At 40.9% G+C, this 15,931-nt stretch overlaps 1 protein-coding gene across 1 annotated transcript in view; it reads left to right on the forward strand.

Annotated features, from left to right (window-relative positions):
• Positions 1-15,931, forward strand: part of PTPRG (protein tyrosine phosphatase receptor type G) — a 399,599-nt gene that overhangs the window by 285,651 nt on the left and 98,017 nt on the right. Inside the window, exons 6-7 of the mRNA XM_027722958.2 lie at positions 960-1,026; positions 12,469-12,626. Coding sequence (XP_027578759.1) covers positions 960-1,026; positions 12,469-12,626 — 225 coding nt within the window. The remainder of the gene's footprint in view (positions 1-959; positions 1,027-12,468; positions 12,627-15,931) is intronic.

Raw genomic sequence — 15,931 nt, forward strand, 5'->3', positions numbered from 1 at the left:
AGCAGTCCATCCGGAAACGATCAACACTGCTCAGGTTCTGAAACTGACTGGTGGGGAAAAAAGAGAGAAATGTACCCCATGAATGAGATACATGCCAGTATTTATCTCCCAAAGGTAAATTGGCAAGTAACTTAAATAATGGAACATGTTCCCAGAAATTGTGAGTTATTCCTTCAATACCTCTGAAGAGGCAAAAGGTTAAAAAAAAAAAAAAATGCATTATTGGTTGTAAATTCCTTGGCTGTGTGCAAGTAAGGGACTGAAGTGATGGGTTTAATTTGGAAGTTGTGGAGCTCAACAGGGTTAATCCTTCCTGCTGCCTTCCCCTCCTCTCTCTGGTCTGGATCTCACCGTTGCAGATGTGGGCTGGGTGATAGAAGGAATGCTGCAGGTTTTGGTCTGGCACTGCAGGCAATTACATTGTCAAAAACTGGTGATTTTTTTCTATATCCTCTCACAAAACTTTTTTCCCTTTCTTTTGTCCAAGTGACACTAAATTAAATAAACTTAAAAATATGAATAGTGATGAGATGCCAAAGCCCAGCTCCATTAGGGCTGAAAGGGGTCCAGCTTCACTTACTGCAGTGGCAGCCCCAGATTTATGGCCATATCAGTAAGGAATGAACTGGTCCAAGATAACTTCTGTTTATCACAGCTGTTTTCCTCTATGAAAGCAGAAGTAGATGGAGAAAAATCAGCTCTGTGTTTTTAGGCTTTGCAGGGCTAATAATGTGGCTAATGTTTTACAGAATTCAAAGGACACTTTCTTTTGATTTAACCTTCCTCACTTTATTTTATTACACCATGTATCTTTGGCATTTGGTGAAGATCCATTGTAAATGTGAGAACTAAGCAGATAGTTAGATAACATCTTTTTTTTTCTCTTTAGAAGATTAAACTGAGACTGTTCTGCCTGATGCCAGAGTAGATGTAACCAATCCTGTATCCTTTGCATGTAGGTCAGTCAGAGGGACAATTCAGCACTGGATCCCATTATCCATGGGTTGAAGGGCGTCGTACATCATGGTAAGTAGCTGTTTAAACTTTCTTCTTGCTGGGAAGGGGAGAAGGGCATGAATATTGTCCTTACGGGATCAGGTCACCCCTGGAAGGACACAGTGAGCCTACACATTCCTCATTCACTGATGTTTAAGGGCATCACAGCCATTATTTGATTGGTAAAGATCAGAGTCATTTGTTACCTGAAAATGGTTTGGGGTTAACAGTAAACAATTTGTTTCTTTTCAGTCAGTGCTCCAGAATGCGTAAGTTATCAATCAAAACCTCCTGCAATATATCATTCATATTAGTACTTCGAAGGCAGCGTGGATGCTTCACTCTGTTATTTATCTTCTGTTTGCTCTAGAAATACTCCTCTCTGAAGTTTCTATTTGTTTATAAATTATTTGTCTTTCAAATTTAGGGAGCTGATAATGAAACAGAAAATTAACTATCTATGAAAATTAATTAAACTTTGCAGCAGATGAACATCTTTCTAATGCTGACATAAATACGATCATTCAGCTGTTCTGATGCATATACCTATTATCCTTGAACTTATAGCAGGTACTGAAATAAATATTAATATATTTTATACTTTTATAACCAATTTTTTACTTAGGAATTTTCCTGAAGCCTTACCACAGGTAATGCATCATCAGCAATGACATCAAGATGCTCTGGTTCCCAAAGTACTCTTGTCAGGTTTTAATATAATGATTTGTAAAGTTTTAATAATCTCATTGTAATTCAAAAGGCATCTGCTGGAATGGTGCTTGGTACAATAATAAATCTCCATCCTATCTATAGTGCTGTGATAAAACATCTTTGCACCTTTTCCGAGGATTGTCTTTAGACATTAGCTAGTGCTGTAGAGCTTAACAAACAGTTTTTTTCTCTTGACTGCAAACCTAAAACTAGTTGACACTCTTGGATTAAAACAAATAGGATTTTGGATTAATTGTTCTACTTTCAGTATCATTTAACATTGCAACTGGAAGGCCAATAAATCTGAACAAGTAAAAAATGGGTTAAATGATAACATACCATAAAGTCCTTCATTTAGAGAATTTTCCTTAGGTTTTGCTGTTTATAAATTGCAGTGTTCTGCCGTGAAATAAAAACAACACACCGATCTGAAAAACTGGTGTTGTTTTCCACAAAAATAGGTGTTATTACCTCGCTCCCACTGGGTAACAAAACAGGCTCACAAAAGCGAAACAAGGACAAGTTGGGCTGCAAGGATTCTTCAGTGGCTAAATCATTTGACTCTGCAGCCAAGCTGCCATTTAACTGGACTAGGATCTCTTTTTAGTTTTTTTTTACCTGCTTTCTATTTCAGGTAAATAAACCTCTGCAAGTGTGATGGTGTTTTAACCATCTCATCGGGCTTTTCTGCTCCCTCTCTTGCTTCTCGCTCCGCAGCCAAAACAGCCACTTGTGAATAATCACAGCAGTGTCTCCTAAGAGGATTATCCCATTCCCAAAAATAATTGTTTGGGTAGGATGTGACTCGGTCCCGAGGCTGTGATTCCCTAACCACATAATGATCAGTCCATCTCGGTGCTGTCTACCCGCAGAAAATCTGAGTGGATGAAAGGCATTTATTTTTGTTTTGCGCACAATGCACAGAAGTCTGCTCGTGTTTCAAGTAAAGGAAATCGCTTGATATATTTCAATAGCTTGTTTCCTTTTCAAAACATTAAGGAAGAAAAAGAGGAAAATCATGCTTTCCTTCCTGTTTCAAAGGCCCTGATTAAAGGCCTTTTCTAAGGCTCTTTTGGTGGCTAGAGTAAAGGAATTTCCTCCTGCAAAGCAGTTGTTCAAAGAGATCGTTCTCTTTAACTTAAATATTGATGGAATGCTTCAGTGAAGAATTTTCATATCATATCCCTCTTTTAATGTTATTATATAGAATAATAGTAAAGATGTGAGTTTTTATTCCAGACGCTTGCATTTTTCTTGGTGTGATTTACTTACATCTTACATGAGCACATTTTTATGAATTTATCTGAAAAGCTTCTTCCTGCCTTCCATTTGGCTGCATTCAACTGGGACCCTAAGGCAACATGGACTTTTTGGCTGATATACAGTGGAAAACTCTTGTGGTTTTTTGATAGAGTGGTTGGATCAAGCAGGGATCCAACAAAAGGAAGCAAAATTAAAACCTTAAGTTTCTTTGCATTTTATAACATTTCCATGCCCATGTTAGTTTTAGGTGGTTGTCACAATACAGAGGCACTTGCCTGTAATGTAAAAATCAAGAAGACATATGAATTGAAGTAACTACCTTGCTTTCAAATTAGACAATAGTCACATATCCTGTGCTGGCTGGAGAGATCACCAGCCTTCCAGCTGTAGTCCTCCCATGTGCCTCATCTCAACAAGATTTCCTCTCCCTCCAACTGGCAGAGCATCCTTCTTCAGTTGTGCTGAACAGTCACTCATTCCTCGCGATCACTGAGTGTTCAAAGAGGAAATCACACACCCACACAAACACTCATCATTGTCCTCATTTCTTCATTTATTATAAGACCTGGTCCTACATGGGGACTCTATTCTGTGTAAGGCTTCCACACTGTCCCCATAAGGGTGACAGATCTGATGCCCTTCAGATAGATGTAGGGATGGTACTCATGAGTGTATGAGCTATGTTTGAATTTTTCTTGCATAGCTTTTCATCTTTTTTTCTGTGAAGTTCTTGTACTCTTACAGTGCCCTTCCAGGGGTAAGTGAACAATTCCGGAGTCAGAAGAACTTTCTGTAGAAGTGAAAGCAATTCTTGCTTGAGATTTCGTCAAGGATTTGAATTACTCACTAATTTGATGGAACATAAATAATTGTGCCCTTCACAGTGTCAACAGCTTAGTAGTAATGATAGAGACACACACACATAAAAATCAATACAGGCTTAGTCGCTACTTAGTTCACTTTGTTTCCTCATCTCCAGGCATAATTTTGCAGAATCTTAATGCCACGTTAGGCTTAATTTTACGTGAGCAACCATAAAATGTTCCTTAGCTGGAAGGAAAACCATGGTATACCAAACTGCCTAACAGTGTCTGGATCAATGATAATGCTTTGGTTTGCCCCGTGTCTTCCTGCTGAACAGTATGTTCCCACATGGTCAACGGTCCCCAACTCCCGCATCCGCCCTCGGAGAGCATTGTAACGGCACAGGAACGCCGAGGAGGCTCTTGTAAGAGCTGTCAGATGCTTGTTGCTGATTTTAAAACTACTCTCAGTTTTGTGCTCTGCCAAGGATTTGTCACACCTCCCGCCAGCCAGGTGCCCGCTATTCTCACTCCTGCTTTCCCTGCCGCGGAGCACGCGGCGAGTGCGTCTGCCACGGAGCCCGCCCGGGACTGACAGCTGGGAGCAGGCAACCCTCTCTGGAGAAAGGGTGGGGTATGGGCAGGTGGGATATGAATTTTTTTATGCTGACTTTTTATGCTGTCTTTCAGCTCTGATCATTGGGGGTCTTTTTTAGCTCCTCTTCAAATGCTTTTCTCATCATGAAAGCTGGTGGGAAGGGTCTCCAGCAATGCTGGTGCTGGTAGAATGATTCATGTCATTAGCTGACGTTGGACCATTAGGTAATAAAGTCACTAGTGCCTGGCTGTGCTTACGCCACACGTGAGGCAGTCTTTGTGCTGCAAATCAGACCGTTCTGCCTCTGTTTTGCTGCCAATGTGCTCGGCTGGGTGACTTGCCCTGAGCCCCTCACTGCTCCTTGTCCTTCCTTGTGAAGCTGAGGAGCATGGGGCAGGAAGGAGCTGCTCTTGTGCAAGGGCTGAGGAGGCTCATGAGGCCTCAAAAAGAATGACTGTGCCCTTGTGGGAATAGGGGACTGTGAAATACCAGGTTATGTGTAAGGTTGATTTGCATTAAAATGGCTACTAAAGCTTTTGTCTGCGGAATGCTTCAGCAAGGTCTCAGAGGAGCACCTGGCAGGATGGAGCTATTGCACAGAAACATTGCTTTTCCCACCTTTGCTGCCTTTGATTTGACCTTTTTGGTACCATTTTGTATGTAAGCCTCTTAGAGAGGCCTTTTCCTTGTTCTTACCAGCTGCCTGCAAAGCATTAAAATGAGTCTTCTTCCTCGATGTCAGTCCTGGGGACAGCACCCAGTGCTGGAGGTTGTGTGCATTTGCCCTCTCCTAGCCTGGGCATGGGTGCTCTGCACAGGACCACAGTCCTGTTTTACTGTGCAGGCAAAGGGTGTCAGAGGGAGCAGCAGCTCACACTACCCCAGGCCCCTGGAAAATCTTTCAGGGTGATGAAAACCATGTTTTGTCACTCTGTCCTGTTCTCTGTGGCTGACATCAAGAATCTACACAGATCAGCAGAAAATTATTAGCAGAGCACAAATAAATTACCACAGCAGAAAAGGCTCTATTAATGTCACAAAAATGGGGCTCTCATTCCCTTCCTTGTCAAAAGTGAGCACTGAAAATCAAAGCGCTGCCAGATCAAAAGCCCAGGTACAAAGTGAATTGATGGCATCTGTTGCTTGTTTGTGAACGTGAGGTGGGGTGAGGGGAGGAGAGGAACCTTTGTTTATTTAAAAGAGAATGTGGAAAAAAGTCTTCCCTTTTTTCTTCTGCTTTTATATTATTAAAAAGCCATAACTGAAACTCAGCATGGAGCAGAGTGTAGCCTTGGATCTCCCTCGAGGTGGGCAAGAAGTGTTCAGGCAAGTGACCACAAAAGTTTCAGGGCCTGCTGGGAACACCCTACCAAAATACAGCAGAAATAGAATTGCTCTAATAATGAAAAAGGATGGAGAATAAATATGTTCACATCTCTCCAGTTGTCCTAGATGAAAAATCAGTGAATAACCTGTTAAAATAAACCAGCACTAAGAAAGAAGCAATCTAGACGGTGTTAGTTGTCCTGTGGATCTATCACACCAGAAAGCATAATAACAAGAAAACACCATTAGCACCATGACAGGTTTTTTCTTTTGTTTTTAACTTTAGCCATAACACCACCTGACAAGCTGTTTGCCTTCTGCACCAAAAATCCGAGGGTTGTAGAGAAGAAAGGTGAGGGAGAGGGGTGAGGGTGAGATGTGATACTGTGGGTTCTCATGTTTGAAAGTAAAACTTTGAAGAAAGCAGAACCCCAATTTGGAACAAGAAGGGCCATCAAAGGGAGAGCAGTGCGGTGAGTTAAACTGGGAAGGAAACATGGAGGAGCATTTCTTTTTCCTCAGGGATGATCTGGATACATTCTTTTGTTTTCTGATCTGTTCTTGTGTTCACAGTCAGAGTAACTGTGTGAAAGGGGCCAGGACACAATTGCTGTGGAGCAAAGGGGAGGAGGAGGGAAGTGGGAAATGAAGATGAGAGCAGAGGTGATAAGTTCACACCTTTATATAGGGCAGCTCTGTGCACAGCTGCAGGGGTCTGTATCATTTAAAGGAATACATGATGGAAGTGTTGGAATTCTCTGGTCCTTCACCTGTCTGCTCTGGGGAAAGCAGTGCTGGTCATGGCTGAGTAAAGATCAGCGAGCTGACAGAGAATTAATATATTGCACAGAAAAACTAATTCAAACTAACCAAAAGAAGATTGCAGTTGCTAAAAGTTAAGAATTGAGGTTGATGCTGAAGGTGAACAGAGCATCTGCAGGGATTAGGGGCTGGGTGCTTTGCTGGTGGGTTTTGAGAACAGGTGCTGAGAAAAGAGAGGTGGAGAAGTCTGAGGATGTGTGGTTTTGCTCTGCTTCTGCTGGAGCAGACATGAACAGCCCACGGTCCTCTGGGCACTTCTGCTTCACCTTAACCTCTGCCAGGGTCCAGTTTTTTGCAGGGAATCCTCTTCTCTAAACTCCTTCTTATAGTTTCTTTTTCCTGCTATCACTGGTGCCCATTCTGTATTTCTTAGTTTCCGTGCCTCTCCAGCCTCATGTACTTCCACATGTACCTCTGCCTCAGGTTAGGTTTTGTGAAGCCTGGGGAAGTCTCATCCAAGTCTAGAATGGCAACACCTGCTCTGCATCACCACGGCTTAAGCATTAAAGGTTCTGAATTACATTTGACTTCTTTAAAGAGTTAAGACCTCTCCTCCTCAGCTAAACCTTTTCTTCCTAAGCTGTTTTAAGTGAGGGAGTAAGAAAAATTAAGCCTGGAACCAACACCTGGCACAGAAATGCCTTTTTTTTGTGAATAAGAGACTTGCTTTTTTAATTCTTTCCTCCTGTTTTTTTGTACCACTCACTGGTTGTCTCAGATTAAATTAGTCTGCAGGACTGTGTTATTATCTCATTCCCCTCCTCCCTGCCATGCTGTTCTTTCTGTGTCCTTACAGTTTCTTACATTGCTCAGCAGAGGCTCTGTTTTTTAAAAAAACTAAATAAAAGTGAGAAAAATAATTGCACAATAAATGACAAGAATTACCCTGAGTACAGAGGACTGTCAGAAGCTGCTCTTCCTGTGAGATTCACACAGCAAGCACTCATCTGCTGATCTTTTCAGTTAAAGTAATATATAATATTTGTAATCTCATCTTTGAAATCTCCCCCATGAGTCTGGCCCTTGGCTGTGCTGTGCATCCTGCTTTATCTGGGGAGTTCTGGCTCAGCGGGTGTGCGACACGGTGTCCTTTTGACTATTTTTGTGTGTTTGCTTTTTAAGTGTTTGAATGCAGAAGCTTTAGAATGTCTTGGCTCATTGTGAAAATGAAATTGGCAGTAACATTGTTTAACAAATTTGGGAGACTTTCAAAGCTCTTCATATTGGTATTGCAGATTTCAGTTATTCAAAGTGTAACTGGGTAACGTTTCCACCTATCAGGCACTGCACATACGTTAATTTTGGAAATAAGCTCATTTTAAGATATTGTTTTCAATGCAGCCAAGTTCCTGTTTTCTTACAGAAAAGCACGATGAAAGTCCCAAAGCGTTCCATGAGATATAAATGGACTTGGCATATAGTTATTTTCTTGTGATGTCCAATCCAAGTTCCTGTTAGATTTAAAAGGGTTTTGATCACAGATAGTTGTGTGCTGTTTACCTGCATATCTCAAGAAGCCTCTTGCTCTACAGTGATTTGGTTAAAATTCAGGTCTATCTTTATCCAGCAATTTACAGAATCTATTTCTAGCAAGTCAGTCCTTGAAGGCAAAATGTTCCACTGATGGCTCTTGCAGTATAATATTTGGTGGCATCAGCTTGTGAAAACTGCAATAGTTGGTGAAGATCCACTACTGATATCTGGTTTAAGATCTGATATTTTTCCTCTGCTCAGAAAACTATTGTGCACAATTTATTAGTTCATTCTAGTGGTGATGACTTGACAAGGAGTGTATATAAGTCAGCCTTCTAAAGCATGCCTGCAATTGCTCTGCCTTTGGGGTGGGTTGTACAGAAAATGGCCCTTTGTCCCGTGCAAACACCAGGGGGATTTCTCAGCCTGAACAAAGAATATACTGGGTGTGACTTTTCACACTGCTGTTGTGGGAGAAGGACCAAGAAGTAGATATGAATGTTGTATCAGAAGGTCAAATATGTTACCAGCTGGCTTTGTTAATTGTTTTTTGTGAATGTAAGAGTTGAAATACAATATTGTCCTTTTCTGCTGTGGAACACTCTAGTTTAAATGTCACATTCATTGTCTTAATGGTCAATGGCAAATCTGTGGTGCTTGCTATTTTTACCTTTGGGGATATTAGAGTGAACACATTTTCCCAAGCATTGGTGCTGTAAACAACGCATTGCTGTTTGTTACCTGTGGATAAGATTGTCTGCATTAGTGGAGCATCTCAGTGGATGTTTCGGATGCCGCTCTTTGCTGCATCACCTGGGACACTGGTGACAGCAGGTTCATTGTTCTTTTCCAGAGGAATGCTCCCTAGTTGGAGGGCCTGTCTTCAGGGTCTCTATCTGTGGGGCTCTGCTTTTCTGGTTGGTTATATGTCTGCTTGGGTTCTGAGGTGCTGAGATGGGAGTAGGACAAGGAGCAGCAGAAGAGACCACTTTGGTGCAGGGCTCTGGTTTGTGTGAGAATGAGTAGGTGGCTCATGGATTGGTTTTGCAGCATTGATTGCAGAGGTTCACAGGTATTTGCAGGTGAACACATGTTGACTTTGGTGTCTTTTATTGCTTTTGTCTGCTAGTTATTTCCTAGTACCTGTCTGCAAATGCTGTCTTGTCAATCATGGTTTCCAGCCTTATCCACTTTCTCCCTCCTAGAAATTCCTCTCCCCGCTCAGTCTGTTCTCAGCCTTCTGGGCACAGTTTGTGCCCACCCCAAGCACTGTAAGTGGAAACAGGAGCTGGTCATAAAAGACAGTGAAGAAAGGTTTGTTATTAATTTCCAACCTTGTTCTTTCTCATTTATATATAATTTCTCAGTAGAAATTATATATATATACGTACACACACATATGTGTGTGTGAATATGCATATGAAATACTTCTGTGATATCCAGTAAATGCTGTTGCTTAGCCTGGAAATTATTCTCCTTACAGTTTTACCAACAGCAATAAATGGTTTAAGGTTGAAATTTTTAGAGTGACATGACTTCAGTCTCATTTTTGAAACTGTCTCAAGCTCTTAGGAACTTAATTTCATGGCATTTATGGTTTCTATATGCTCTTGAAGGATATGGCAGGTAGACTTCTGAATTTCTAAGTCTCTTTAAGCTTTATGTGAAGATCTCTTTGTGACTCTGATTTCTAAAACTCTGCACCATGCATCTAGATGGCAGCGATATAAATGAATGATCTGTTTTCAAAAGTGTTAAGTTATTAAAGCATAATCAATTGATTATCATCTATTTTAGTAGTAATTTAATCCAATTATATGTGTTTTTTTATTTTAATCCTTGGAATTCATTAATGAAAACTTAGAGCGTTGCTTGTAGCCATGAAAAATGAGATCGAGTACACCCTGTCCTACTTAAACTGTGTATTAGCAAAGCAACTTTTTCCTCAAGAAATACTCTTTTTCACAGTTGTCGATGACTTTTTAAATGCTTAGGAAAAAACCCTCCCTAATTGATAACCAAAAATTAATCGTAGTCGGATACTTCCAGTTTGCATTCAAATAAGGTATTTCTCTGTCTAAATAAGCTTCCCTTAGTTGATTATTCATATTGTAGTTCAAAATGTTTAAAAATGAAAGACAGAGTTGGATGAAATGTAGACTACTTAATACAGTGTGTATTTAATATAAAAGTTATGCATTATTCATTTTTGCAATTTGAATAACTTTGAATTTAGCATCCCTGTTCTTCATCTTTTCCTTTGATGAACAATTAATTATTAAAATATAATATTGTCAGCATATGGCACAAAAATCCTTGAAAGTGTAAAATGAGCTTCCTTCTCCTGCCATCCTTTGACAAAGGGGTGCTCCATATTCGTGGTTTCTCACAGTGTTTATCCAGCATCTTAAGTGATTCCATCAGTCTAAATAAAAGATTACAAAAGTTTAAAATAGTTAAATTGCTAATTTTAACTGAAACATTTTTTTTCTTAAGCTCAAGAGGAGAGCACTTCTCAAAATGTGCCTCTGCCTCCCGTCTGTTTCATGTACAGCCATTTTCCGTTAATGCAAAGAGGGTGTTCACATGTTCAGATGCTCTTTTGGATTCATCGTGGCCACTGTGTGCTCAGCTCCCACACAGAGAGAGGCAGCTTCTGAAACAGAAAGCTGGTGTCGAGGTGTGCGTGCTGCACTTGGAAATCAAGTCCTGTGACTGAGTTTGTACTTCTTCTAACCAAGTTTTGCTGCATAAAAATGAGCCAATCAAATTAAATACGACCTTTTGCTGTGATTATGACTTCTTGATTAGAATCTCTTTGAACTTTGGCCAATCATATATATTTTAGTATTTATTATTTAAGCACTTTTTTTTTCCCCCTAGAGGTATGTTATGATGAGGAAAAATTGTGGTTTATTATTTGTTTGTTTCCTTTTTGGAGATGCAGAAGTGGTTGAAATCTACTTGGATTAGGAGGAAAGGAGTTGTTAATGAAGAAATTGCAGTATTGCCTTGACTTTAATAGAATTACTCATATTTTGGAATGCTAAAGGCTATGAAAACATTGCACACCTGTTGATACTATGCAGAAAATAGAAGATATCTGAAGTGCATGTATCATTGGCACTTTGCAGCAGCAGTGGAGGAAAAAAATCCCTGATTATCAGACTGCTGCTCAGAGGTATAGGCAACTCCTGATTTGATCAAGACTTCTAGAGAACTGTGGGATGCTGGGGAAGTGAATTCTGCAGACTTCATCCTTTTTGGATGATGTGTGTGTCAGTCACCAGCCTACCTGCTTCTCCACTTTGTTGGGGCGGGGAGGGGGGCTGGTGGGTTTGCTTAGCAGCTGTGATGAGACAGAAGAGTTCCCTTTACCCAAATGTGGGCTCCTGTTGGAGGCACACAGAATATCGAAAGTGAGGAATAAAGATGTAGAGCCTGGCATGTCAGCATGCCTGGAGGCAGTGAGTACCTTTGCACAGGCTGAGAGGGCGCTTCAGCCTGTGAGTCAACATAAATTGCAGAGGATAAATGCTCAGGGATGGCAGGGAAATTGTCTTGCCTGCAGCTGTTCCCTTCTTTTGTTTATTTTTCTTCGCAGTGTTAAATATTACCAGCTTGTCATTGTTACTTGAAGGTAAATGCTTCCAGTGCTTAGGTCTGCATTTCAAGCTGTCCAGGGAGCTTCTCAGAGGAAAGGGTTTGTCCCTGAGACTGTTGGACTCTAGGAAGGAGTTTCTTGGATTTCAGAGAAGAGGCAGCAGTTTTACCTCTGAAACATATTCCTGGTGCTGTGGTGACTGTGTCTGGCAGCACCCTGGCAATGCCTGTGTGGCTGGGTGCAGGCAGTCCTGAGTGAGCACTGGGTGGATGTTGCTTTGAGCACCATGTTGAGCTTCAGGTGTGCCCTGCTGCCCTGTATCCCTGCTCCTCAGCTCATCCGCCTGGAAGCTCCCAGAGAAGTTTGGCTGAGCAGCATGGCTCTGCCTCCTGCATCTCAGCAACCCACTGAGGGTTTGACCCTGCTCCTGCATCCCCCAGCGGCAGAGGTGGGATCGATACGCTGCCTGATGCTCTTTGGTCGGGCAGCAGCAAGCAGGACCACTGGGGCCTGGTGAACCCTCTCTGCCATCAAGCTGAAGAGCCACATACTGAGTGCTGAAACCATTGAATACAGTATTATGTCTATGCTAGCATAAACCAGTGGGATAGCAAGTGCATTTCACACCTGCACACATTCAAAACAGGAGGGTGTGTGTTCAGTGTGGGACTGACTAGCATTTTGGCTGCTCTTTTAATAATCCACGCATCAGCTCTTACAGAGCCTTTCTGGTAGGGTGTTCCCATCTTTCATTACATATATGATAAAATATGTTGTTGCCATTACACCTTGTTAGGCTGCCTAGCAGTGTGATGTCTGTTTTAAAGACACATAAAAAAAAAGTGTAATTCTGCTTGTCAATCTTCCCACAGAGAAGGAGACCTTTCTGGATCCCTTTGTGCTGAGGGAACTTCTGCCAACTTCGCTGGGGAGCTACTACCGCTACACAGGTTCCCTGACTACTCCTCCGTGCAGCGAGATCGTGGAGTGGATCGTTTTTCGGAAGCCTGTTCCCATTTCTTACCATCAGGTGTGTTTATTTTGTTAGTGAGGTCCATCTCTTGATTTGCCCTCCTTAAGACGGCATTTTCAAAACCTGACGGTTTAATTTTGAGAACACAAATATTTCTGTTGACAAAAAAGGAAGTGTCGGTAATTTTTTTTTATTTTCTTAAGCAATATTGTTTCTGAACATGAGCCATCAGTCTCGAGAAGACAGTACAACATGAAACCCAGTTTCCTTTCAGTGATTTATTTGGTATTGTTTTTGCTAAGATTAAATTAAGCTATGGTATAAATATTTACATGGAGTTCCTTTTTATTCTTTTTAATTGAAACTTTCTTTTCAAAGTAAAGTGAGCGATTTCAGTTCTGCTCAGATTTAGTAATTTGAACTAATTACGTTAGAAAAGACATCTTTCCATTAATTCTCCATGCTTAACTGTTTTTATAACACAGTAAAGCTGCCATTATGTGCTCTGAGAGCTGGTGCACAAATCTTTAAAATTAGCACATAGCAGCTTTTAATGCAAAGAGACACAATGTCTGGAGTTTGAAGAATGCTCCCGATAAAGTAATGGCTAGATGGAGTCAAATGTTTACCAGTTCAGTGCATTTTGGCACTGTAAGACTGTTGTCTTTAGAAAGTCAACCTGCTGGAGTTAGTCTTGCCTTTTATTTATCTGGCATAAGCCACTGAAAACAAACTTTTTACATACACTAATTCTGTGAAGCACAAATGGACAGTTCACTGGGTGATCCTGACTGACAGATACTGTGCTCAAAGGTTCATAAGTATAGAAGGCAATTGCCATGCTCCTGCCCCAGGGTTTTTTTAACATGTTTTCTAGATCACGTCGCTTCTCCCATAGACTCTTTCATCTTTTTTTTGACAGGCTGTGTCACAGTGCTTCAGCTGGGGCCCTCCAGGGGCTGAGGGACATGGCAGGATCTATGTCTCCAGCCACCTGTCTTGGTATTATCTTGCCTGTTTCACAAAAACATGACGGTACTGCCCATGTTCAGCTCCTGGTCAGCAGGAACCCTTTTGCTGGAGGCTTCCCCTGGAGCTCTCTGGCAGTGCTGAGCACATCGTGCCCCCAGGCAGCCCCCAGTTCTGGCTGGAGCCTGGGACTCTGCACATGGTCCCGTTTGAATCGGACCCTTTGTGTTTTTCAGGCTATTTCTCGGATTGTCGAGATCATTTTGAATTCTGTCCTTGCCTGCAGGATACTTGCAATCCCTTGTAGCTTTTCACTACATCAATAAGTTTACTGTTTATTATTTGGTGGCTGCGAGGCCTGGCCCACACTCAGTTTTATACCCTGTGAGTGCATCAGGTGGGTCATGACTTCTTTTTTTTTTTCTTTTTTAACAAATGCAAATAAACTGGTAAATACCAGTTATGGCCGTCGGTATAAAGTACTTTATCCTGGCTTAGCTCCTTTCCCGTGCTGTACAGCAGTAACAGTGCCAACTTAAGCCTTTAAAATTTGGCGTTGTGCTGCTCTGTGCATGTGTGTGTGGTTGAAGGGCTGGGAATTCTGTGTGTAGACAGACTTTCATTGATACTACAACACATGTGGAATAAATAATAGTATTCTTTCCCCCCTGGCAGCTCGAGATGTGTGTATTTTAAGAGCCTGCCACCCTGCCACTGCTATGATTATTATTTTTTCCTCTAACAGAAACAGTGCGACATAATCCATTGCCATAGTTTAACCTTCTTTATCACAAACCCCGTAAAGCAGCCTGTAATCCCAGGGGAGGAAAGTGATATTGTTTAAGCTTTGTTGCTGTTCCAATTAAATTCTTGCTTTTGTGCAAAATACCTTGCTGTAAAAAGGACAGTACTGAAGTGGTCCATTTGTGGAGGCTTCTCTGTTTTATTCTCAGTCCTCCATCATCATCATCTTTCCTTATAATTAGACAACAAAACAGTACAAGCTGTGTCACCCTGCAGATGCATTGTAAAGCTAAGTGCATTCAATGACCCAAAGCATGGCATTATCTCTCGTAATGCATAGCTCAGAGTATCTCATTGTGCTTATAACAGTTTCAGTATTTTTAATTGCCATTTGTATATCCAACCCTTAGAAAGCTACACATCAGGCTTTAATGGTTTGTAATTGCATGACTCAGAGTTTTAGATCAGGTTTCCCTGTATCACCAGTAGTCTCACAAGAGCTTTTAATTTCTTCTTCTGAACATGAGCTCTTGTACTCCTTGAAGAGCATGAATGTAGCTCCTTGACTGCAGATCTTATAATATTTTTTTTTTCTGGCAGCTATGGATAAATTAGTTTCTCATTTGTCGTAGATAATATTTTTATAGTGAAAGTGAGGTTGAAATTACTTATATATACTTCAACACATAAAAAAGGGAAGGTTAAAAATCATGTTTGAATTGGCAGTTGTTAAAATGCAATTATACCTCCCTAAGGTAGCATGGCAGAAGAAAATATTTAAAAAGTTCTCTCTGAAAGTTTAAAAATTCAATTAATGTCATAGATGTCTGAGCCTAGAGACTTGACTTCAGAGAAGCAGTTTCTACCCAAGTTCTTGAGCTTTTATAAAGTCACCTTAAACCCTGTTAGCTGGCTTCATCAAAACTGCTTCTCTAGTGCATGAAGTGCAGCAGGTATGTAAATAAGCATAAGAGTTTTGAGCTGTGCTTTTATAGAAGGGCATATCAGGATCATCTGTTGGGGGTTATTTTCTCAATACAAAAGTGTAAGTTAATAGTGCCTTTACCCCTTTTTAGCCCTTCAGTGCTTTTGAGGGGCTCCTGCTAATAATTAGGAAATGGTTTTCACATTCTTCTGAGTTTTTAAGTTTCAGGGCTCACGTGCTTCTCCACAGCTTTTAGAGCAGACACACTTCATGAAAAGGGTGTCGTTTTCAGAGTGACCTGTCATTAAGCTATATATGTAACTCAAGTCCCTTTTTGAAGTCCTGGGCCAGATTCTGTGCTCCCAAAATCCATGCTATCAATATGTGTAACTGATGCGATGCAAACACTATCAGGACTGATTCCTTCTCTGCTCTGTCTTGCTCAGTCTTTCCAGCAGCAACATAACCAATTCTAATTCTTGACCTGAATGATAACAAGGTAATAGTAAATGCTCTACCAACCTTGATAGCTGTGAGAAAAACATCAGCTGAAAATATTTTCATCTTAGTTTGCTAGAATTTTTTTTCTAAGAAATACTAAGATATGAAGTAACAGAAAAGTTTTCCAATTACAGTTCTTTCTTACAGGTTAATATGTTTTCTTATAAATAGCTCAGATCTGAATCCAATAGAAGAAACTTATTCCCAGAGGAGTATATGCTAG

This window comes from Pipra filicauda, unplaced genomic scaffold, assembly GCF_003945595.2.
Source record: "Pipra filicauda isolate LSUMZ 115617 unplaced genomic scaffold, ASM394559v2 scaffold148_size1903560_pilon, whole genome shotgun sequence".
NCBI lineage: Eukaryota > Metazoa > Chordata > Aves > Passeriformes > Pipridae > Pipra > Pipra filicauda.